General features: G+C 49.4%; 1 protein-coding gene across 1 annotated transcript in view; it reads left to right on the top strand.

The window, feature by feature from the left end:
• Positions 1-2,723: 2,723 nt before the first annotated feature.
• The window catches only part of LOC128827321 (zinc finger and SCAN domain-containing protein 21-like), a 44,508-nt gene continuing 21,495 nt past the window's right edge, over positions 2,724-25,736 (top strand). Inside the window, exons 1-3 of the mRNA XM_054011179.1 lie at positions 2,724-2,767; positions 22,999-23,088; positions 23,514-23,702. Of these exons, the coding sequence (XP_053867154.1) occupies positions 23,010-23,088; positions 23,514-23,702 (268 nt within the window). The 5' untranslated portion in view covers positions 2,724-2,767; positions 22,999-23,009. The remainder of the gene's footprint in view (positions 2,768-22,998; positions 23,089-23,513; positions 23,703-25,736) is intronic.

Below are 25,736 nucleotides of genomic sequence, written 5' to 3'. Positions count from 1 at the left end.
AGCGTAAGAACCACTGGACTAGATGGTCAGAATGGGCTCTTCTAGCCTGTGAAGTGATGAGGGTGGGATGGGGGGTTTGTGGCTTTTCAACTCATCAGTGAAATAGTTGAGATGCACATTATGGTCAGTGGGCTTTAGATCAGACCCTTTGAAGATGCTTGGGAGCAGCTGACAGGCCTGGGATGTGGAGCAAGCACAGCTCCGACCACCAGAGGTGAAACATTCTGAGCCTGTGCCATGTTCCTCCTCCTCTGTACCTCAAACTCTCCCAGCACTTTCTGTGCTGTATCCCCACCCTCCTCCTCTGTACCCCAAATTCTCCCCCACCCAGGGCTGCCCAGAGGATTCAGGGGGCCTGGGGCAAAGCAATTTGAGGGGCCCCTTCCCTAAAAAAAAGTTGCAATACTATAGAATACTATATTCTTGTGGGGGCCCCTGCAGGGCCTGGGGCAAATTGCCCCACTTGCTCCCCCCTCTGGACAGCCCTGCCCCCACCCTCCTCCTTTGTACCCCAAACTCTCCCCCCACTCTCCGTGCTGTGTTCCCACCCTATTCCCCTGTACCCCAAACTCTCCCCACTCTGTGCTGTGCCCCCACCCTCCTCCTCTGTATCCCAATTTCTCCCCACCCTTCTCCTCTGTACCCCAAACTCTCCCCCCACTCTCCGTGCTGTGTTCCCACCCTATTCCGCTGTACCCCAAACTCTTCCCCGCTCTGTGCTGTGCCCCCTCCCTCCTCTGTACCCCAAACTCTCCCCACCCTGTGCTGTGCCCCCTCCCTCCTCCTCTGTACCCCAAACTCTCCCCCCACTCTCCGTGCTGGGCCCCCAGCTGCGAGTACTACAGGCGCCCCGCCCCCTTCCCTTCCGTCCCACGTGGAGCCGCCACAGCTGGTAGCTGAGCTGGGGGTGGGAAGGGGCCGGGCCGCCGCTTCGGCCGCTGTTACTGCGCTTGCGCGGCTCTGCCAGCAACGGTTCCGCGGTAGATTCGGATCGGATGTGGCGCGCAGCCCTTTGTGACCCTGTCCAGGAGAGCCGCTGCCGCGTGGGGTGAGTGTCCCGCTCCGGCGCCCCCCCCCCGGGCCACGCAGCCGGAGCCTTCCCGCCTGGCGGGCGCGCCGCGCGGAGAGACACGTGCGGCCGCAGGGCGCAGCTCCGCTGCAAAGAGCGGGCGGCGGGGAGCGCGGCACTAGATCTGGGGCGGGGGTCCCCAGCTGTCAGCGCCCCTCTCCTCCCAGCTAAGGGGGTGCAAGCGCTGCAGGTGGGACAGGAGCCACTGCGGTAATTCCTGCCCTGGCTGCACCTCCACCTACTGTAGACAAGCCCTGAGAGTCTCTCCAGATGTGCAAGGGTAAGAAGCACATCTGGGCCGCAGCTGGAGAGAGGCGAGGGAGACCTTTCCTTACCCCCTAGTGCGGACAGCCCTGGACAGAAGGGGAGAATGCCCCTTGCCTGCCCGGGTGTTGGTGGGGACAGTATTTGCCCCAGCTGGCAGTAAGTTTTGCCCCTAAGGCAATGTCTCAGAGAGGACTGGAGCAAGAGCTGCTATGGGCAGGGGTAGACACTGGAGGCTCATCTACACTAGCTTGGTGGTTTTCAAACTGTTTTTGGGGGGACCCAGTTGAAGAAAATTGTTGATGCCCGCAGCCAAACGGAGTTGGGGATGAGGGGTTGGAGTGTGGGAGGGGGTCAGGGCTCTGGGCTGGGGGTGCAGGCTCTGGGCTGGGGCTGAGGAGTTTGGGGTGCAGGAAGGGGTTCTGGATTTGGAGGGGCGCAGGGTTGGGGCACGGATTTACCTCCGGAGGCTCCCGGTCAGCGGTGCAGCTGGGGTGCAGAGACAGGCTTCCTGCCTGTCCTGGAACTGCGGAACGCGCTGCGCCCCAGAAGCGGCCAGCAGCAGGTCCGGCTCCTAGGCAGAGGCGTGCAAGCATCTCCACATGGCTCTTGCCCGCAGCTCCCATCGGCCAGGAACCAGTGCGGAGCTGGTGCTTGGGGCAATGGCAACGCGGAGTCCTATCACTCCCCTGCCTAGAAGCCGGACCCACTGCTGGCTGCTTCCTGGACTCAGCGTGGTGTCACGACAGGTAGGCACTAGCCTGCTTTAATTGGGCACCACCACCAATGGGACTTTTAACGTCCCGGTCGGCGGTGCTGACCAGAGCCGTAGGGTCCCTGGGTGCTGAGCAAGGTGACACAGTGCCTTACATACCCAGTAGGCTCCGGTACCACCGGCAGGCAGTGTTACTGCTAATGTGAACATAGCCATGCTGTTCTCTGCTGTAGTGGTTTTATCTCCTATTATCTGTCTTCCTGTTGTAAACGATTGTGTTCTCTGGACCTGCATAATGATGATAAACTCAAGAGCTGCCAGGTTCCACCCCAGCAGTGGCTGGATTTTCATGGCAGATAAGTGATCTCTGCTCAAAGTTTGCATATCAGCTTATGTTCTTGGTACCTGGGGCGAAGGTGTTATATACATATATATGTAGGACAGAGGTGGGCAAACTGCGGCCCACAGGCCACATCCGGCCCACGGGACTGTCCTGCCCGGCCCTTGGGCTCCCGGCCGGGGAGGCTAGCCCCCAGCCTGTCCCCTACTGTCCCCCCTCCCCGGCAGCCTCAGCGCTCTGGGCGATGGGGCTGCAAGCTCCTCCTGGGCAGCACGGCTGCATGAGCCGCCGGCCTGCCCCGGTGCTCTAGACTGCATGGCGGGAGGGCTGGCTCCGGCTGGGTGGCGTGGCTGCCAGTCCTGGTGCTCTGAGTGGCATGGTAAGGAGGTGGGGAGCGGGAGGCTTGGATAAGGTGCAGGGGGTCCCGGGGAGCAGTCAGGGGACAGGGAGCAGGAGTCGATTGGAAGGCGTGGGAGTCCCGGGGGGCCTGTCAGGGGGTGGGGTTGTGGATAGGGGGCAGGGCAGTCAGGGGACGGGGTTGTGGATAGGGGGCAGGGCAGTCAGGGGACAGGAAGCAGGAGGGGTTGGATAGGGGGTGGGGTCCCAGGGAGCAGTTGGGGTGGGGGGGGTCTTGGGAGGGGACGGTCAGGGGACAAGGGGCAGGAGGGGTTGGATGGGTTGGGGGTTCTGAGGGGAGCAGTCAAGAGGCAGGAAGTGGGAGGGGTGGATAGAGGGTGGGGGCCAGGCTGTTTGGGGAAGCACAGCCTTCCCTACCTGGCCCTCCATACAGTTTCGGAACCCCGATGTGGCCAAAAAGTTTCCCCACCCCTGTTGTAAGGTGTTTGTACAGGTCGCCAAGCCAAGCCTGATGGATTTCTGAGATTAGGGGGTTGGAGCAGTGGGAAGGTTTCAGGTATGTCTGTTGGAATGGGAAGGTTTAGCTGCTTTTCTGAGGCTGCCTTGCATAGGGCTTGGACACTTGGAAAGTTAAGGCCAATCAACTGAAGGGTGAAGTCGGTGTGAGTGGGGCTTCTCTACCTGTCACCGGGGCCATGAATTGTAGCCCGTGCTGACCTGTAGAGTTCTGACTGCCCCATGTAGACCTGGCTGGCGTGAACTAAAAGGCATCCACTGTGCATTAACATAGTCCTTTTCGAAATGGGACTATACAGCACATTTAGTTAGTGCCAGCAGTTAGAGTGTAACATGTCACTGTGCTCTATCATTTATGCACTGCAGCACCGTGTGGACAAGCCTTAAGTTAAAGCACATTTACTCCTGAGAGAAAGCAGGAGTTAAGTGACCTTAGTTTGCCATAACTTAAATTCTCCTCCTAGGCCATTTGACTTCAAGATGAGACACACAAAACCCTCTGGCACGAGGATGTAAATCAATTCTAACTTATGTGCTTTGACTTCACATCTGAAGGTGACGTGCCTTAACTTTTCTGTCCCTGTGTAAACATGGCTTCATGTCATTAATATCCAAATGGTAACAAACAGAGGTGCTGGAACAGTTTTTACATGGGGGGGTGCTGAGAGCCATTGAACAAACTCAGAGGACCCAACCACATCAGCCACACCATCAGGGGCTCATTCACCTACACATCCACTAATGTCATATATGCCATCATGTGCCAGCAATGCCCCTCTGCCATGTACATTGGCCAAACCGGACAGTCCCTCCGCAAAAGAATAAATGGACACAAATCGGACATCAGGAATGGTAACATACACAAGCCAGTAAGTGAACACTTCAATCTCCCTGGTCATTCTATCACAGATTTAAAAGTCACTGTCATTGAACAAAAAAACTTCAGAAACAGACTTCAAAGAGAAACAGCAGAACTAAAATTCATTTGCAAATTCAACACCATTAATCTGGGCTTGAATAGGGATTGGGAGTGGCTGGCTCACTACAGAAGCAGCTTTTCCTCTCCTGGAATTGACACCTCCTCATCTATTATTGGGAGTGGACTACATCCACCCTGATTGAATTGGCCTTGTCAACACTGGTTCGCCACTTGTGAAGTAACTCCCTGCTCTCCATGTGTCAGTATATAATGCCTGCATCTGTAGCTTTCACTCTATGCATCCGAAGAAGTGAGGTTTTTACTCACGAAAGCTTATGCCCAAATAAATCTGTTAGTCTTTAAGGTGCCACCAGACTCTTTGTTGTTTTTTTATTGAACAAACTGTAAACCCTGTATATGATGGAAACCACTTCAAGCCAGAGCGTGCGGCAGCACCTATGGTAACAAGTAGGTTTGAAGTGATCCCCTGAGGGAACTGGCTTTCCCTACCTGAACGTCCCCATTCCTCCCCCCACTCCCTGCTGGTCTGTTGCCAATGTAGTTGTTTTTCACATCCCCATAGATTGGAACAGCTGGGGCACCATTTAGGGAGGGCAGGCAGGGGGCTTCTCCCCCTCCGTTTCCTACCATAGTGGAGTGCAAACAGGAAAACGAATTGTTGCTCTGCGCTCAGAGGAACCCGCAGCCCTTAGCTGGGGTCTGAGTAAGAAGTTGTTGTTGGCTGACAGGGCTGTCCTTCCTTTAAGACAACTCCCACCTGTTTATGCTCTCTGTATGTGTGTATATATATCTCCTCAATATATGTTCCATTCTATATGCATCCGAAGAAGTGGGCTGTAGTCCACGAAAGCTTATGCTCTAATAAATTTGTTAGTCTCTAAGGTGCCACAAGTACTCCTGTTCTTCTTTTTGCGGATACAGACTAACACGGCTGTTACTCTGAAACCTCCGGGAGTTGGATCACCAGCTTCCCCCTGGGCCCCGGGAAATGTAAATTCCCCGGCTGCGTGGGTGGCTGCCGCTGCTGCTCCGTGTCCCAGAGCCGGAGAGCTGTCTGCATTGCTCTGCACCCCTGCACAGAGCGAGTCTAATGAGGTTCCCAAATGCCCCCTGCAGCTGGGTGCCTGAGAGCCTGTAAAAAGAACAGGAGTACTTGTGGCACCTTAGAGACTAGTCTCTAAGGTGCCACAAGTACTCCTGTTCTTCTTTTTGCGGATACAGACTAACACGGCTGCTACTCTGAAACCTGAGAGCCTGTGTGCCCATTAGCGCCCGAGCAGCAGTACAAGCAGCCCTGGGACCAGGCGGCTCTCAAAAGTTCTTCATGTGGCTCCTTGTCACCCAGCTGAGAGCCAGGAGAGAGCAGTTTCTGGGAGAACAGACCTGTTGAGTGCTGATCTCCTTCACTCTCTCACAAAGCTGATCAGTTTTATTTTCAGTGTAACATCAGTCAGACATTTCAGTTGCTCTTGATAGAAATCAGAGGAAGTCATTGTACAATCAGAAAATACAAATGTTTCAATTAGTCTATGGACCCCTGGGACTTTTTTTTAAAATACAATTCCTGCAGTGCTTTTAATCCTGCCAGGTTGTTACAGCCTTAGAACAGGTCTCTTTCCTAACTTCCTCAATATTTGAGTATTGCCTTGAAAATAACAAGTTTTCTTAATAACATTTAAGACATACAGTGTCATATTTTTCATTAAGAGACAGTTAAGAATCATCCAGTTGGGTCATGTAGATACATACTCAGGATTTCTGTATTACATAAAACTGCACAGGTTCCAGCAGGCTTTTAGATCAGTCATTTATAAATGCAAGTTCAATTTTTAAATTTATTTGTATGTTTTGAATCTTGACACTTAGTACCTTCAACTGGAGTGTGTTTTCATTTGTGCTGGAGAAATATCAAATGCATTGAATATATAGCTTACGTTTAAGACTTTATTTCTAATTACTGAGTATCTTAATAGGAAAAGAAAGCCCATTGGGAAAGGTTGATAACATATTTATTTACTGGAAATACAACTTCAGGTGTGTCAGAGCTGATTGACCAACATGGGTTTCTTGTGTATTGTAATATTTTCTTTCCAATTATCACTTTAAAAGCTTTATTTTTGGGGGGGTAAGCTAGTGCCAAAACAATTTTTTCCTCTAATTTGTTAGTTATTCCACGTTTTGGAAGAATGCTTTAGGGGAAACTCAACTACTTTAGACGACATAACTTTTTAATGAGAATTGAGATACAGTAACTCCTCACTTAACGTTGTAGTTATGTTCCTGAAAAATGCGACTTTAAGTGAAACGATGTTAAGCTAATCCAATTTCCCCATAAGAATTAATGTAAACGAAGGGGTTAGGTTCCAGGGAATTTTTTTTTCACCAGACAAAAGACTATATTATAGTGTGTGTGTCTGTCTGTCTGTGTCTATATCGGGTTGGCAACGTTTGGCACGTGGCTCGCCAGGGTAAGCACCCTAGCGGGCCGGGCCAGTTTATTTACCTGCTGACGTGACAGGTTCAGCCGATCGTGGCCACCACTGGCCGCAGTTCGCTGTCCCGGGCCAATGGGGGCGGCGGGAAGCTGCAGCCAGCACATCCCTCGCCCGCGCCGCTTCCCATTGGCCTGGGACGGCGAACCGTGGCCAGTGGGGGCTGCAATCGGCCAAACATGCCACGTCAGCAGGTAAATAAACTGGCCCGGCCCGCCAGGGTGCCAAACGTTGCCAACCCCTGGTCTGTCATATATATATATATATATATATATATATATATATATATATATATATATATATATATATATATATATATATATATATATATATATATATATATAGAGAGAGAGAGAGGGAGAGAGACACACACACAAACAATTTAATACTGGCACACAGTGATGATGATTGTGAAGCTTGGTTGAGGTGGAGGAGTCAGTGGGTGGGATATTTCCCAGGGAATGCCTTACTGAGAAATTGGCTGAGCCCTCAAGGGTTAACTCTGACACTCTACAAGGCAGCAGGAATGGAGGGAGGGAAGAGAGAGAGATGCACATTTCCCTTTTAAGTACACTGCCTAGTTAATTAGATCAGCTTGCTGAGACGCAGCTACTGCCAGCAAAGCCCTGTCCTGTGTCCCCCCTGCTCTATGGAAGATGGGGTAAGCGGGGTGCAGGAGTGGGGGACACACCCCGTTAGTCTGCATTTGCTCCAATCCCTCAGATAGAGACAAGCACCTACAAGATCTCTATCAAGCATTCTTAAAACTACAATACGCACCTGCTGAAGTGAAAAAACAGATTGACAGAGCCAGACGAGTACCCAGAAGTCACCTCCTACAAGACAGGCCCAACAAAGAAAATAACAGAACACCACTAGCTGTCACCTTCAGCCCCCAACTAAAACCTCTCCAGCGCATCATCAGAGATCTACAACCTATCCTGAAAGATGATCCTTTACTCTCACAGATCTTGGGAGACAGACCTCTCCTCGCTTACAGACAACCCCCCAACCTAAAGCAAATACTCACCAGCAACCACACATCACTGAACAAAACCACTAACCCAGGAACCTATCCTTGTAACAAACCCCGATGCCCGCTCTGTCCACATATCTATTCAAGTGACATCATCATAGGACCTAATCACATCAGCCATACCATCAGGGGCTCGTTCACCTGCACATCTACCAATGTGATCTATGCCATCATGTGCCAGCAATGCCCCTCTGCCATGTACATTGGCCAAACCGGACAGTCTCTCCGCAAAAGAATTAATGGACACAAATCTGACATCAGGAATCATAATACTCAAAAACCAGTGGGAGAACACTTTAACCTGTCTGGTCATTCAGTGACAGACCTGCGGGTGGTTATATTACAACAGAAAAACTTCAAATACAGACTCCAACGAGAGACTGCTGAGTTGGAATTGATATGCAAACTAGACACAATCAACAAAGGATTGAATAAGGACTGGGAATGGCTGAGCCATTACAAACATTGAATCTATCTCCCCTTGTAAGTATTCTCACACTTCTTATCACACTGTCTGTACTGGGCTAGCTTGATTATCACTTCAAAAGTTTTTTTTCCTCTTACTTAATTGGCCTCTCAGAGTTGGTAAGACAACTCCCACCTGTTCATGCTCTCTGTATGTGTGTGTATATATATATCTATCTCCTCATTATATGTTCCATTCTATATGCATCCGAAGAAGTGGGCTGTAGTCCACGAAAGCTTATGCTCTAATAAATTTGTTAGTCTCTAAGGTGCCACAAGTACTCCTGTTCTTTTTCCAGTTAACATTGTTTCCTTGCTGATCAATTAGGGAACATGCTTGTTTAAAGTTGTGCAATGCCGCCTGCTTTGTCCACTGCTTGCAGGAAGAGCAGCCCCTTGCAGCTGGCTGGTGGGGGCTTGGAACCAGCGTGGACTGACAGCCCCGCTATCAGCTCCCCTAAGTTCCCTGTGCAGCAGCTGCCTGCAGTTCAGCTGTGTCCCTCCCCCACTGCCATGTGCTGCTCCTGCCCTCTGCCTTGGAGCTGCTCCCTGAGTCCTGCTTGCTGGGAGTGGGGGGGGGGGAACGGGTGAGGAGGAAGGGGAGGAAGAGGGGGGCTAACAGGGTGTAGGGTTACCCTATTTTAATTTAAAAAAAGGAGGACATTCCCCCTGCCCCAACTCCGCCCCTTCCCCTGAACGCTCCGCCCCCTGCTCCTCCCCCTCCCCTGCTTCCCACGAATCAAATGTTCGCGGGAAGCCTGAAACAGGGAGGCAGCAGGTAAGCTGGGGCTGGGGTGGGGCACAAGGAGGCGCGACCCAGTCCGGCCCCCCTGGCCGAGCAGCTCCCTCCGGCGGCTGGCCGGCCCTGACCCAGAGGCTCTGGCCCCGGGGCTCCGGCCCGCCCCGGCAGCTCCGGCCCAGCTCGTCTCGGGCCTCAGTTCCGGCCGAGCGGCTCCGGCCCGCCCTGGCCCCGGCAGCTCCGGCCCAGCTTGGCTCGGGCCCCAGTTCCGGCCGAGCGGCTCCAGCCCGGGCACCGGCCCTGGCCGAGCACCGCCGGTTCCGGCCGAGCACCGCCGGCCCCAGCGGCTCTGGCACCCCCGGCCCCGATCCCAGCGGCTCCGGCCCAGCTCGGGCCCCGGTTTGACCAAGTGGCTCTGGCCCGGCACCGGCCCTGGCCGAGCATCGCCGGCCCCAGCGGCTCCAGCCCCAGCGGCTCCAGCCCGGACCCAAGCCCCACGATCCCTCCCTCCCTATTTTCCCGGACATGTCTGGCTTTTTGGGATTTCCTCCCGGACGGGGATTTGAGGACCAAAAAGCCGGACATGTCCGGGAAAATCCAGAAGTATGGTAACCCTAACGGGGTGTCAGAGTAGCAGCCGTGTTAGTCTGTATCCGCAAAAAGAACAGGAGTGCTTGTGGCACCTTAGAGACTAACACATTTATTAGAGCATAAGCTTTCGTGGACTACAGCCCACTTCTTCGGATGCATATAGAATGGAACATATATTGAGGAGATATATATACACACACATACAGAGAGCATGAACAGGTAGGAGTTGTCTTACCAACTCTGAGAGGCCAATTAAGTCAGAGAAAAACAAACTTTTGAAGTGATAATCAAGCTAGCCCAGTACAGACAGTGTGATAAGAAGTGTGAGAATACTTACAAGGGGAGATAGATTCAATGTTTGTAATGGCTCAGCCATTCCCAGTCCTTATTCAAACCGGAGTTGATTGTGTCTAGTTTGCATATCAATTCTAGCTCAGCAGTCTCTCGTTGGAGTCTGTATTTGAAGTTTTTCTGTTGTAATATAACCACCCGCAGGTCTGTCACTGAATGACCAGACAGGTTAAAGTGTTCTCCCACTGGTTTTTGAGTATTATGATTCCTGATGTCAGATTTGTGTCCATTAATTCTTTTGCGGAGAGACTTTCCGGTTTGGCCAATGTACATGGCAGAGGGGCATTGCTGGCACATGATGGCATATATCACATTGGTAGATGTGCAGGTGAACGAGCCCCTGATGGTATGGCTGATGTGATTAGGTCCTATGATGATGTCACTTGAATAGATATGTGGACAGAGTTGGCATTGGGGTTTGTTACAAGGATAGGTTCCTGGGTTAGTGGTTTTGTTCAGTGATGTGTGGTTGCCTGTAAGCGAGGACAGGTCTGTCTCCCAAGATCTGTGAGAGTAAAGGATCATCTTTCAGGATAGGTTGTAGATCTCTGATGATGCGCTGGAGAGGTTTTAGTTGGGGGCTGAAGGTGGCAGCTAGTGGTGTTCTGTTATTTTCTTTGTTGGGCCTGTCTTGTAGGAGGTGACTTCTGGGTACTTGTCTGGCTCTGTCAATCTGTTTTTTCACTACAGCAGGTGGGTATTGTAGTTTTAAGAATGCTTGATAGAGATCTTGTAGGTGCTTGTCTCTATCTGAGGGATTGGAGCAAATGCGGTTATATCTTAGAGCTTGGCTGTAGACAACGGATCGTGTGGTGTGTCCTGGATGGAAGCTGGAGGCATGTAGGTAAGTGTAGCGGTCAGTAGGTTTCCGGTATAGGGTGGTATTTATGTGACCATCGCTTATTAGTACAGTAGTGTCCAGGAAATGGACCGCTTGTGTGGATTGATCTAGGCTGAGGTTGATGGTGGGATGGAAATTATTGAAATCATGGTGAAATTCCTCAAGGGCTTCTTTTCCATGGGTCCAGATGATGAAGATGTCATCAATGTAGCGCAAGTAGAGTAGGGGCGTTAAAACAATGCTTCCTTAGCTCTCGTCCCCTAAGTCAGCCATAAAAATGTTGGCATATTGTGGGGCCATGCGGGTACCCATAGCAGTGCCGCTGACTTGAAGGTATATATTGTCCCCAAATGTGAAATAGTTGTGGGGTGAGGACAAAATCACAAAGTTCAGCCACCAGGTTAGCTGTGACATTATCAGGGATACTGTTCCTGATAGCTTGTAGTCCATCTTTGTGTGGAATATTGGTGTAGAGGGCTTCTACGTCCATAGTGGCCAGGATGGTGTTTTCTGGAAGATCACCGATGGATTGTAGTTTCCTCAGGAAGTCAGTGGTGTCTCAAAGATAGCTGGGAGTGCTGGTAGCGTAGGGTCTGAGGAGAGAATCCATATAACCAGACAAGCCTGATGTTAGGGTGCCAATGCCTGAGATGATGGGGCATCCAGGATTTCCAGGTTTATGGATCTTGAGTAGCAAATAGAATACCCCTGGTCGGGGTTCTAGGCATGTGTCTGTACAGATTTGTTCCTGTGCTTTGTCAGGGAGTTTTTTTAGCAGATGGTGTAGTTTCTTTAGGTAATCCTCAGTGGGATCAGAGGATAATGGCCTGTAGAATGTGGTGTTAGAGAGCTGTCTAGCAGCCTCTTGGTCATATTCCAATTTATTCATGATGACGACAGCACCTCCTTTGTCAGCCTTTTTGATTATGATGTCAGGGTTGTTTCTGAGGCTGTAGATGGCGTTGTGTTCAGCATTGCTGAGGTTATGTGGCAAGTGATGTTGCTTTTCCACAATTTCAGCCTTTGCACGTTGACGGAAGCAATCTATGTAGAAATCCAGTCAGTTGTTTCGACTGTCCGGAGGAGTCCACGCAGAATCCTTTTTTTTGTAGTGCTGGTAGGGGGGATTCTGTGGGTTAGTATGCTGTTCAGAGGTATGTTGGAAATATTCTTTGAGTTGGAGACGTCGAAAGTAGGATTCTAGGTCACCGCAGAACTGTATCATATTCATGGGTCTGGAGGGACAAAAGGAGAGGCCCCGAGATAGGACAGACTCTTCTGCTGGGCTAAGAGTATAGCTGGAAAGATTAACAATATTGCTGGGTGGGTTAAGGGAACTACTGTTGTGGCTGCTTGTGGCATGTAGCAGTTTAGATAGTTTAGTGTCCTTTTTCCTTTGTAGAGTGGCAAAGTTTGTCTTGTAAATGGCTTGTCTAGTTTTTGTAAAGTCTATCCATGAGGAAGTTTGTGTGGAAGGTTGGTTTCTTATGAGAGTATCCAGTTCTGAGAGCTCATTCTTAATCTTTCCCTGTTTGCTGTATAGGATGCTGATCAGGTGGTTTCGCAGTTTCTTTGAGAGTGTGTGACAGTCTCTCAGCATAGTCTGTGTGATATGTAGATTGTAATGGATTTTTTACCTTTAGTCCTTTTGGTATGATGTCCATCTGCTTGCATTTGGAAAGGAAGATGTCTGTCTGTATCTGTACGAGTTTTTTCATGAGGTTGATGGATTTCCACTCCATACAGCTAAATGCAGTGCCTTGCATTATGACAGGTTTCAGAGTAGCAGCCGTGTTAGTCTGTATCCGCAAAAAGAAGAACAGGAGTACTTGTGGCACCTTAGAGACTAACAAATTTATTAGAGCATAAGCTTTCGTGGACTACAGCCCACTTCTTCGGATGCATACAGAGTGGAATAAATATTGAGGAGATATATATACACACATACCTAGGTATCTCCTCAATATTTATTCCACTCTGTATGCATCCGAAGAAGTGGGCTGTAGTCCACGAAAGCTTACGCTCTAATAAATTGGTTAGTCTCTAAGGTGACACAAGTACTCCTGTTCTTTTTAAGTGAGGAGTTACTGTATACAAATTAAGCTATTGCATAGAATCATAGAGTATCGGTGTTGGAAGGGACCTCAGGAGGTCATCTAGTCCAACCCCCTGCTCAAAGCAGGACCAATCCCCAGACAGATTTGCTTGCTTACAATTTTCCAAAAGGTAATACTTTTTAATTTATATGTGGGTGATTGGTGTGACGTTTTAAGGACAATGATATTAAGCAAATATTTTACATGAATTTTATTTAGCAGTATTAAGGCTTCAGAACTTATATAGGAAAGTAAATGCAAAGTAATGCACATTGGAAAACATAACCTTAGCTATACACACAAAATGATGGAGTCTAAATGTGCTGTTTCCAAGATTTCTTTCTTGAATGGTGTCATTTTGGCTAGTTCTCTGGAACAGCCAATCAATGTGCAGCAGAAGTAAAAAAAAAAAAAAAGCTAACAATGTTAGGAACCTTTAGGAAAGAGGTATCATATTGCCTCTTTCTAAATCCATGGTACGCCTACATCTTGAATACAGTGGGCTCATCTGATCGCTCCATCTCAAAAAAGATATACTAGAAATGGAAAAGGAACAAAGAAAGGCAACAAAAATGATTAGGGGTATGGAGCAGCTTCTGTATGAGGAGAGATTAAAAAGACTGGGACTTTTCAGCTTGAAAAAGAGATGACTAAGGGGGGATATGATAGAGGTCTATAAAATCATGACTGGTGTAGCGAAAGTAAATAAGGAAGTGTTATTTACTCCTCCTCATAACACAAGGACTAGGGATCACCAAATGAAATTAATAGGTAGCAGATTTAAAACAAACAAAAGGAAGTATTTCTTCACACACCGCACAGTCAACCTGTGGAACTCTTTGCCAGAGGATGTTGTGAAGGCCAAGACTATAACAGGGTTCAAAAAAGAACTAGATAAATTCATGGAGGAGCAGTCCATCAAAACAATGAGGAGTCCGGTGGCACCTTAAAGACTAAGATTTATTTGGGCATAAGCTTTCGTCGGTAAAAACCCCACTTCTTCAGAGGCATGGAGTGAAAATTACAGATAGAGGCATAAATATATATTGGCACATGAAGAGAAGGGAGTTACCTTACAAGTGGAGAACCAATGTCGAAGGCCAATTCAGTCAGGGTGGATGTGCTCCACTCCCAATAATTGATGAGGAGATGTCAATACCAAGAGAGGGAAAATTGCTTTTGTAGTGAGCCAGCCACTCCCAGTCCCTATTCAAGCCCAAATTGACTGTGTTAAGTTTGCAAATGAGTTGTAGCTCTGCAGTTTCTCTTTGAAATCTGTTTTTGAAGGTTTTTTTGTTGAAGGATGGCTACTTTTAAATCTGTTATTGAATGTCCAGGGAGATTGAGGTGTTCTCCTGCTGGCTTTTGTATGTTACCATTCCTGATGTCTGATTTGTGTCCATTTATCCTTTTACTTAGAGCAGGGGTGGGCAACCTATGGCACGCGTGCCAAAGGCGGCACGCGAGCTGATTTTCAGTGGCACTCACACTGCCCGGGTCCTGGCCACCAGTCCGGGGGGGCTCTGCATTTTAATTTAATTTTAAGTGAAGCTTCTTAAACATTTTAAAAACCTTATTTACTTTACATATAACAATAGTTTAGTTATATATTATAGACTTATAGAAAGAGACCTTCTAAAAACATGAAAATGTATTACTGGCACATGAAACCTTAAATTAAAGTGAATAAATGAAGACTCGGCACACCACTTCTGAAAGGTTGCTGACCCCTGACTTAGACTGTCCAGTTTGGCCAATGTACATGGCAGAGGGGCATTGCTGGCACATGATGGCTATATCATATTCGTAGATGTGCAGGTGAATGAGCCCTTGATGGTGTAGTTGGGTCCTATGATGGTGTCACTAGAGTAGATATGGGGACAGAGAAGGCAGCAGGGTTTGTTATAGGGATTGGTTCCTGGGTTAGTGTTTCTGTGGAGTGTAGTTGCTGGTGAGTATTTGCTTCAGGTTGGGGGGCTGTCTGTAAGCACGGATTGGCCTGCCTCCCAAGGCCTGTGAGAATGGGGGATCATTTTCCAGGATAGATTGTAGATCGTTGATGTGCTGGAGAGGTTTTAGCTGGGGTCTGTACATAATGGCCTGTGGTGTTCTGTTATTTTCCATGTTGGGCCTGTCCTGTAGTAGGTGACTTCTGGGTACCCATCTCGCTCTGTCAATCTGTTTTCTCACTTCCCCAGGTGGGTATTGTAGTTTTAAGAATGCTTGATAGAGATCTTGTAGGTGTTTGTCTCTGTCTGAGGGATTGGAGCAAATGCGGTAGTATTTTAGGGCTTGGCTAAAGACAATGGATAGAGTGAGGTGTCCTGGATGGAAGCATCTAGGTAAGTATAGCGGTCAGTAGGTTTCTGGTATAGGGTGGAGCTGAGGAAGCGTTTTTCTAAGTCAGCCATAAAAACGTTGGCATACCGTGGGGCCACGTGGGTACCCATAGTAGTGCTGCTGACTTGAAGGTATAAGTTGTCCCCAAATCTGAAATGGTTGTGGATGAGGACAAAGACACAAAGCTCAGCCACCAGATGTTCTGTGGCCTCATCAGGGATACTGTTCCTGACAGCTTGTAGTCCATCCTCGTGTGGAAGATCGGTGTAAAAAGCTTCTACATCCATGGTGGCCAGGATGGTGTTTTCAGGAAGATCACCAATGCACTGTAGTTTCCTCAGGAAGTTGGTGATGTCTCAAAGATAGCTAGGAGTGCTGGTAGTGTAGGGTCTGAGGAGAGAGGCCAAATAGCCAGATAATCCTGCTGTAAAACTGCCACTGCCTGAGATGATGGGGCATCCAGGATTTCCAGGTTTATGGATCTTGGGTAGCAGATAGAATACCCCTGGTCGGAGCTCTGGGGGGAGTGTCCGTGTAGATTTGTTACCGTGCTGTAGCAGGGAATTTCTTGAGCAGGTGGTGTAGTTTCTTTTGGTATTCCTCAGTGGGATCGGAGGATAGTGGCCTGTAGAATGTGGTGTTGGAGAGTTGCCTGGCAGCCTCCTGTTCATAATCCGACCTGTTCATGATGACTACCGCACCTCCTTTGTCAGCCCATCAAAAGCTATTAGCCAGTATAGGCAGTGCTAGTGTCCCTAGCCTCTGATTGCCAGAAGCTGGGAATGGGTGACAGGTTGGATCACTTGATGTTTACCGGTTCTGTTCATTCTCTCTGGGGCACCTGGCATTGGCCACTGTCAGAGGACAGGATACTGGGCTAGTTGGACCTTTGGTCTGACCCAGTATGGCTGTTCTTATGCTTTTTAATCTCTCCTTATACAGAAGCTGTTCCACGCTCCTAATCGTTTTTGTTGCCCTTCTTTGTGCCTTTTCCATTTCTAGTATATATATTTTTTTAGATGGAGCGATCAGATGAGCCCACAGTATTCAAGATGTGGGCATATCATGGTTTTATAGAGGCATGTAGAGGAGCAGACTCACCCCTGTGGCACCTCCTGCTGGTCGTCTCGGGAATTAGCTCTTCCAGCATCCTGGAGTGCCCCCTGCAGGCTGGTAATCCACCTGTCCTCTGCACTGGCCCCGTGTCCCTCCCAGGACCCCAGTGCCCCTTGCTCTGGGTGCTGCCCCCTGGCAATACCCACACACACTAGGTCTCCCCTTCCAGGGGAACCCCCACCTCATCTCAGGATAAGGCCACTGCCAGTCACCAACTAGCCCCCACTCTGTGGGGCAGACTACAGTATAGGCCACTCATCATCGGCAAGGTTGGGTTTGGACCTGCTGCCTTGGCCTAGCCCTGGGCTGCCCTCTGCAACCTGCAGTACCCCTTGGCCTTTCACTAGGCCGCAGCCTAGGGCTATCCAGGCTGGAGCTCCCCAGCTCCTCAGCCTTTCCCCAGCCCTGCTCCACTACAGGTACCCTGCATCTAGCTCCCTGCAGTCAGGCCCTTCTCTCCCTGAACGTAGAGAGAGACTGTTTGGCCTCTGGCTCCCAGCCTTTTTATAAAGGCCAGCTGGGGCCTGATTGGGGCGTGGCCCAGCTGTGGCTACTTCCCCAATCAGCCCATTAGCTTTTCCCTTTGCCCTAGCCCTAGCCCAGGGCTGTTTGAAACCCCTCAGGCAGGAGTGGGGTAACCAACCCGCTACATGGCATTATGTTGTTTTCTGTTGTATTATCTATCCCTTTCCTAAAGCTTCCTAACATTGTTAGCATTTTTGACTGCCGCTGCACATTGAGTGGATGTTTTCAGAGAACTATCCACAATGACTCCAAGATCTCTCTCAAGTGGTAACAGCTAGTTTAGAGCTAATGGTTTTATATGTGTAGTTGGGATTATGTTTTCCAATGTGCATTACTTTGCATTTATCAGCATTGAATTTCATCTGCAATTTTGTTGTCCAGTCGCCCTTTGTAGCTCTTTGCAGTCTGCTTTGGACTGAACTATCTTGAGTAGTTTTGTATTATCTGCAAATTTTGCCTCTTCACTGTTTACCCCTTTTTCCAGATCATTTATGAATATGTTAAATAGGACTGGTCTCAGTACAGATCCCTGGAGGACACCACTATTTACCTTTTTCCATTCTGAAAACTGACCATTTATTCCTGCCCTTTGTTTCCTGCCTTTTAACCAGTTACTGATCCATGAGAGGACCTTCCCTCTTATCCCATGAAAGGTTACTTTGTTTAAGAGTCTTTGGTGAGGGACCTTGTCAAAGGCTTTCTGAAAATCTAAGTACAGTATATCCACTGGATCTCCCTTGTCCACATGCTTGTTGACCCCCTCAGAGAATTCTAGTAGATTGGTGAGGCATGATTTCCCTTTACAAAAACCATGTTGACTCTTCTCCCCGACAAATTATGTTCATCTATGTGTCTGACAATTCTTTTCTTCATTATAGTTTCAACCAGTTTGCCCGATACTGAAGTCAGGCTTACCGGTGTGTAATAGACAGGAGAACCTCTGGAGCCCTTTTTAAAAATTGATGTCACGTTAGCTATCCTCCAGTCATTTGGTACAGAAGCTGATTTAAATGATAGGTTACAAACCACAGTTAATAGCTTTGCAATTTCACATTTAAGTTCCTTCAGAACTCTTGGGTGAATATCATCTTGTCCTGGTGACTTACTACTATTTAATTTATCAATTTATTCCAAAACCTTCTCTAATGACAGCTCAATCTGGGACAGTTCCTCAGATTTGTCACCTAAAAAGAATGGCTCAGGTTTGGGAATCCCCCTCACATCCTCAGCCATGAAGACTGATGCAAAGAATTCATTTAGTTCCTCTGCAATGGCCTTATAATCTTTGAGTGCTCCTTTAGCATCTCGATTGTCCAGTGGCCACACTGGTTGTTTAGCAGGCTTCCTGCTTCTGATTCCTAATTATTATATTTTTATACTTCACTTGCCAGAGTTTATGCTCCTTTCTATTTTTCCTCACTAGTATTTAACTTCCCCCTTTTAAAGGATGCCTCTTTGCCTCTCACTGCTTCTTTTACTTTGTTGTTTAGCCACGCTGGCACTTTTTTGGTTCTCTTACTATGTTTTTTCATTGGGGTATACATTTCAGTTGAGCCTCTATTATGGTGTCTTTAAAAAGTTTCCATGCAGCTTGCAGGGATTTCACTTTTGGCACTGTACTTCTTAATTTCTGTTTAACTAACCTCCTCATTTATGTGTAGTTCCCCTTTCTGAAATTAAATGCTACCTTGGATTGGCCCTTTTGGTCACCCTGGGAGCTCATGTTCTGGGGTTCTCCACCATGACACCCAAGTCCTTTTCAGGGCCACTGCTTCCAGGATAGAGTCCCCCATCCCGCAAGCATGACTACAGCCTTTGTTCCTAGGTATATGCATTTACATTTGGCCATATTAAAATACACGCTGTTTGTACCCAGCTTACCAAGGTGGCTCTGTATCAGTGTCCGCTTCCTTCTTTACTGCTTCCCCCACCTCGTCTTTGTGCCATCTGCAAAGTTTACCAGGGATGATTTTATGTTCTCTTTCAGGTTGTAGGTAAAAATGTTAAATAGCGTAGGGCCAAGAACCAATCCCTGTGGGACCCCACTAGAAACATACCTGTTTGATTCCAAATTGATTTAAGCCAAAGCAAAATAAGCCTAATGCAACTTTCTCCTGTAGACAAGGCCCAAGATAATTTTAAATATGTTTAACTCTAACATCTTCTAAAAATGTTATTTTAAAGTTTTAAGAAGGACAAATCTGCATCACTGGTAGAAAAAAGCCCTGAGTCTCTTGTGCCTTCCTCTATAGGGCATGGCCGGTGAAAGCAAACCTGGAGAGTCCTGACTAAACACCCAAGATTTGGGGGACCTGATTCTCTGTTATGCCAAGGCCCCTTTCTGCCATTCTAGCACCATAAAACAGGTGGAAATGGCTTGCTGAGAATCCCCTTGTGCAGCTGCTCTGCAGCTGATGTGGAGCTAGCAGAAGGTTTCTGAACCTGAACCTGCCCTGCTCTCAGCATGCTGTGTGTGCGGTGGGATGGGGGGAAAGAGGATTAATTTAGATGGATAAAAGGGGCCCAGAGAGTCAAAGGCATTGAACAAGATGTGGGTTTTGGTTCAGAAACTTCAGCCTGCTGAGTCCTATGGCAAACGCACCATTGAAAATACTTTTAACCTTTTATTAAAGATACAGAAGAGAAGAAAAGCATTTAAAGGCTTTGAAATGTTTAAATAAGGCTTTCATTTGAACAGCATCCCTTGTTCCCTTTAGCTGGAGAGAGACTTTAGAAGGAAAAACCACCTTGTGATAAGTGTTGTTTTGGGGGGAAAGGGATGGGCTAGAGCTGTTTAAAGTCCAGGCCTGTTTCCTAGAAGACAAATGCACACAAAAGGGGAAAGAAAAGAACAGCTAAGTTAGAAAATGTAGCTTCAGTCTCTGGAGTTGATTCTCACTTGCAGCTTCACTGCTGGAAAAACACAGGCCCAGCCCCAGGGTCTTACGAGCCACTCCAAGACCTGGCAAACTTGTACCAGCATCAAGCTGTTTAGGGCATTGCTTTGAGATGCCTCTTTCTGGTCACAAGCTTAAAGCATTGTTGCAAAATATACTGTCTTGGCCAGTGACACCACGTTCGTAGTAAACGGGAGGAAAAAGGAGAGGGAGAGAGGAAAGCGGAGAAATAAGGTACAGCTGGAAAAGGACACGTTTGGGCAAGGAAAACAGTCTCACATCATAGGGGGTGCTTGGGATTCAGCTGGAGCCCGTTGAGATGGTGATGTCATCTGGGTTCCGCTGTCTGGCCGAGTGTGGTCAGGACATCTCTCAGGACCAGGATGGACGAAGGTTCAGGATCTTACGCAATGGTGCAGGTGGCAGCTGTGATGCTGAGGCTTGTTCCCATAGCCAGGGAGTGTTGGGTGGAATAGCCCATCCCCTCGTTATTTTGTCCGCCAATTAAACCTAATTTCCAACACACCAGTGTGGGTTAATTGATTTTTGGTCTCACACTGTTCCTGTTCACCAGGCATGATCTTAACAAAGTCCTTGAGTTATACCAGGAGGCCTTTTTGTACAGACTAATTCAATCTGTCTCCCTTGTTTATCTTTTCCCATCAATATTTGTTCTCGTAGGTTATTGGGACATAGCATGAACTTTCACTCGCTTCTCACAGTTGAGCTCACAGGATAAATGTGTAGGCCCAGTTATTATAACAGGTGGATCAGGGCATGGCTGGAGCATACCACACTGCTCTCACTTACACTAGGAGTAGGGCCGGCCACTGCGTAGTCCCAGAATAAAGAAGCGTAAAGGTGGTCTAAAGCCCATGATCCCCCTCCAGCCCTACCCCAAGTGCAGAATGGAGTAACTGAGAACTGGGCCCAACCACTCTGCTGATTACGCTGGCTGGGGGGGGCGGGGGAAGGGGGGAATATTAGAGCAGAGGACCTGCAGTGTTCTCAGGCCAAGAGACTGCCCTGACTTCTATGTGGGCATCTTTGCAGATCTCTGACCCAGCCTTGAATGTTATCTTGGAGGCTTAGGCCTTATCTACACAGGTCAGAGAAACTTCAGGGCATAGCTATAGCAGGGTAACTATTACTGATCTGCTACGGCGCTCTAAGAATAGCTCCCTGTGTGGACACTGTACAGAAATAAGTGACTTTGTTCCAGAAAAATTGCTCCACTTTGGAGTACCAGTCGATCTCTCTATGTAGACAATCCCTTAAAGACCTGAAAGCTTGCAAACAAAACTGCCAGAAAATCCCAGGCTGTCTCCATTTTCCCTGTTTATTGCTTGGCCTCTCAGGCTGGGCTGCAGCATACCAAGGGGGAGATGAGTATCTGGGGTCTGCAGTCTTCCGGATGCTTTGCCACAGCTCGCAGCAGGGCTAGTGATGCAACCAGGGCCCAAGCCCAGCGTGTGCTGCTGTCGAAAGGCAGCTTGAATCCCCCCCACCCCCCAAATACAGATTGATCCACCCCATGAATTGTCTCCTTTCGCAGACTTGGCACAGAATTCTGCAACGGAGTCAGGCTAAATGACCTGGACCTGCCTTTCCCTGCTGCCTGGGGAGATGCTGGAGCTGGACTCTCCTTGACTGAACAGGTGGCAGGTGGTGGAGTGTTCTTTGGGCAGGGCCTGGGCTGTGGAACAAGCTTCCACCCGGCTGCCCACCTGAGCTCTCTGTGGGGACCATGTGCACAGACAGCCAGAAAAGTTGAGGCCTGCTGGGGCTGGAGGTTGAGTGGGGAAAACCCTGCCTGCTGGACCTTAGGGTGGAGTTCTTCTGCGGCTTTGTGCTTCAAATGGTGTCCAAGAGCAGATGGTGCCTTCCTAATGTCATTCTAGATAGCAATAAGTAAATAGTGAAAGGCAGCATGGTCCAGGGGATAGAGCCTGGACTGGAAGCCAGGACTCCTGGGTTCTCTGGTGCTGCCCATGTCCTTACAGCAAGTCACAGTCAAGTTACCACTTGTTGCCTTAGTTTCCCTGCCTGCAAAATGGAGGCTAATGATTTTCACTCAGCTTTGCAAAATGCTTCAGGATCCTCAGATGAGGTATGAACTTCAACCCTTGGATCAGCTGGCCTAGAGGTGTGATGTTTTAAAGGCTCCAGAGGAAGGAGAACACAAGACTGGGTGTCTTTTTCAGAAAGATCTGCTCTAGCTCAGCCAGAGGCTATAGGCCGGAGGCAGGAATCCCTAGGTGAGGAGCTCTGGCCTGTGTTGTACAGGAGGTCAGACTAGATGCTCACAACCGTCCCTTCTGGCCTTAAAATCTGTGAACCTCTAAGTGTGAGCCCAGTCTGCCCTGCACTGGCCACTGGGGAAGGGCCAGCTTGGCCTTGATGGGGCTGCTCCAGCTCTGAATTCTAACTGCACCGCCCCTGCCCTCCTGAGACTCTGCCCCGACAGGGGTTCAGCTGTAAGCCACGGGGAGTGGATGGTGAATGCAGCTAGACTGGCTCAGCAGGAGCCTCTGTCCATACAGCCCGCAGCCCCAGGCTCTCCAGATAGTTTTTGCCGGCTTGGCTCGCTGTGCCATATCGCCTAGCCCTAGCTATTCGAGTGTGGGGGATGGGCAGGGCATTAGGCTTGGTGGAGCAGGGTAGGGTACTCTTTACTTTCTGAAAACCAGGCCCCCACCCTCCAGTAGCTGCTCTCCTCCCCCCTGGCCCCAGCCGGGCTCCTCTCTGCTGGGAGCTGCAGCCTGACATAGAGCCTGCTGCCTTCCTGCCCATGAGATACAGGTAGGAGGCAGCCCCGGATGAGCTGATGACCCAACACCTTCCCCTGGGGTAACAGGACTTTTGGTGTCTGGTCAGTTCCACTGACTGGACACTGCTAGATCCAAAACCTGGCAACCCTAGAACAGGGTCAGGTTTGCTATTGACTTGTCAGGTATTTACATAATGAGGTTAATGAGCAAGGAGCTCCATTCCACAGCAGTGCTTCCATGCTGGCTCGGAGCCCTAAGGAGAGACCTCCAAGGCTGGTTCCAGACAACACACAGGCCTATGGGCCTGCCTATTCAGAGTCTGTAGGGGGCTGGCTGCTGTGGCACAAGGGCAGACAGAAGACTGTTGTAAGGAAAACAGCAGCATCCTTGAGAATACACTGGGACCTGGAGGCAAAGGGAATTAGCGCCCATTGGAAACCTCAGCCATGCTCCATAGTGGCTCCTGCATTCTGGAGCCGTGCGTATTGCCCATTGCTGGGAAGCAGCCTCCCTCAGAATAACGTTTTGCTGTTACAGCTTTGAGATCCATGCTCAGAAATCAACCATCCAGACATCTGCTGAGCGCCCGAGACGGGACAATGGAGGCTGCTAGCCTGCCAAATGAAGGTAATGCCTTTTATCTTTTGAGAACAAAGCATGGAAGAGCAGCATGTCCTAGTGGATAGAGCAGGTAGTTGGGCATCTGAGTTCTAGGACTGACTCTGCCCAGACCCATTGCGTGACTTCGGTCAAGTCACTTCCCCACCTTCTGCCTCAGTTTCTCCTAAGCTTTCTTCTAGCCAGGGCAGTGTGTCCCTAGTGAACCCCTCAAATCTGGGCCATGCCACATTCTCCAGCATTATGTTAGATTGGCTTCTGGAGTGACTGAGACGGGGAGGAGCTGCAGTGGTGAGCAGGAAGAGGTCAGGGCGGGGGTGTGTGTGATAGGAGGGGAAGTGGGGGGTGGCGGTCCTCTGTGCCAATGAAGGAACAGAAGCCAGTAATGACGTGACACCTTGCAGCACCATGATTCTCCTCGTCTCTGCCAACAGGCCGGTTTGCCCCAGGCTCCTTCCTGGAGAAGCTGAACTCCCTGGTGAAAGGAATCGGCTGCCCCAGTCCCGATGTGGGGAGGGCCCCGCGCAAAGCCTTTGACAAGAGATGGGCGAGTCTACCACATCCAGCCCCTCCCCCTGCCAAGGTGCCGGTGACCAGATCCCCTCCATCATCTTGCTCCAACGGTAAAAAAACATCACCTGGGGCATGGTGCGCATTGGGCTATCACCACCCATCTGGGTGGAGCACCAGGAACAGATAACAAGGGGTCTGAATCACCTTTATCCCAGGGAAAACAACTGCCCAGCATGCGGGACCATGAAGAGTGGGCCATGGGCCTCGTTGCAGAGCTACTGGAATGAGCCCTGGCAGAGGCACTGAGAACCTTCTCGTGGTGTGCACCGTCCGTCCCTGCTGCAGCTGTTGTCCACTGAGTCTGTGCCATGCTCAGCTGCCACCCCCCAGCCTGGCCGGCTCAGTGTCATGCCCCATCCCTGTGCCTCTCACCCTTTTTGCCCTGCTGCATGGGGCCAGGGTGGTATGCTCCTGAGACAGCCGTGGCCCCATGGCAGTGGTGAGGAGAAGCAGTGTTTGCTGCCTCACTGGCTGGTGTGCCCACTCAGGTTTGGCCCTACAGGCCTTCTGTCTTGGGGGCGGGGCAGTGAGGCCAAACCTGAGTGGACAGTGCTGCTGCGCGGCAGAACGTGTGCCTGGCTGTGCGGGAGAGATCTATCTCCCGACAAACTGGGCCGTGCCCACTTCCCCTCACCATGGCCACCCCCCTCAGTCCTGCAGCTCAGTCAGTGCATGGCCTCTCATCTGAGAGCACCCTCAGGTGGGACAGGTGTGGGGCGGGAGGCTGAGATGCCAACACTTTGCCGCTGCAGCTGTTTGTTCCTGTTTGGGGACGTGCTGAGATGGGAGCTGGGCAGGACTCGGCTGAGGCTGGGCAGGCCAACATCTCTCCTGTGTGCCTCGAACCAGAGCTCTGCCTCGGCCCTGACATGGCTCAGCCTCCTCCCAGATGTGACCCAGTCCTGAGTGGCCAGCAGGAAAAGTTCATCTGCCTTATTGGGAGTAATATCCTTAACCTCTATTGACAATCACCAAAACAGAATACACACTCAATGCATACAATGCTCACCACTCCCAGTAAGGGTTGCCAACCCTCCAGGAGTGCCCTGGAGTCTCCAGGAATTACAGATTAATTGGAGATTGTCATGTGATGAAACCTCCAGGAATACCTCCAACCAAAATTGGCAACTCTAAAGAGCCTTCCAGACAGGACCTACAGTTCCAGTGTGGGAAGGGGTTACTGGGATCATTTCTTCAACATCCACCCTAAAGAAGCAAACAAAAGGCCCTGCTTAGGGTGACCAGATAGCAAGTGTAAAAATCAGGACGGGGTGGTGGGTAATAGGAGCCCATATTTATTTATTTTTTTTTAAAAGCCCCAAATATCGGAACTGTCTCTCTAAAATTGGGATATCTGGTCACCCTAGCCCTGCCCAACTTGTGTTTTCCTTCGCTGGTCCCGTTTAGAGAATGGCAGTCTCTTCTCCCCACTCTGTCTTCTTCCTCCTTCCCCCTCCATCTGGTTTGACAGATCAGGCTTCATCAGCAACTTTATCCCTTAACTCTTCTTGATCTCTGTTCTGTCTCCCTCCCAGCAGGGGAGCCCCTTAGCCACAATGATTAAAGCAAGGCTGGCCTCAGAGGAAATGCAAACCAGGGCTTCCCCCCAGCGATTGATCAGCACCAGGATCAAAGCCCTGCTAGGGAGGATTCTGCTGCAGGAGTTGCTGGGGATGTTTTTTTAAGGAGACAAATGAGCCTATGGCAGAGACAGAGCAGTTCTGGCTTCTCGCCCTTCGCTCTCTTAGCTCTTTGCTTTCAAACCTGACAAGCGGGTTTGGGTCTCCGTGTTTTTTGGGGTGATGTACAACGTCGGGGGTGGGGGTGCTGCTGATTAGCTGTGCATGTTTGTAAATGCCAACTCCATGGGGCTCCCTAAACTCCCCTGCCCTGGCAGCTTGTGCCAGATCAGAAATCCCATCTCGGTCCCAACACTAGTGTAAACTAATTAATGTGAAAGAAGTGATCATGCTTTTTACCAAAGATGATGATTCGATTTCTTCCTAACTTTTTTAAAAAGCTTAAATTCTGTTAAACATCATCACACCACGTAAAGTTTTAACAAATAAACTTGTAAGTTTAAC

This window comes from Malaclemys terrapin, chromosome 21 (genome assembly GCF_027887155.1).
Source record: "Malaclemys terrapin pileata isolate rMalTer1 chromosome 21, rMalTer1.hap1, whole genome shotgun sequence".
NCBI classification, from domain to species: Eukaryota; Metazoa; Chordata; order Testudines; family Emydidae; genus Malaclemys; species Malaclemys terrapin.
The sequence above is the reverse complement of the archived record's forward strand: the minus strand, read 5'-3'. Positions and strand labels throughout refer to the sequence as shown.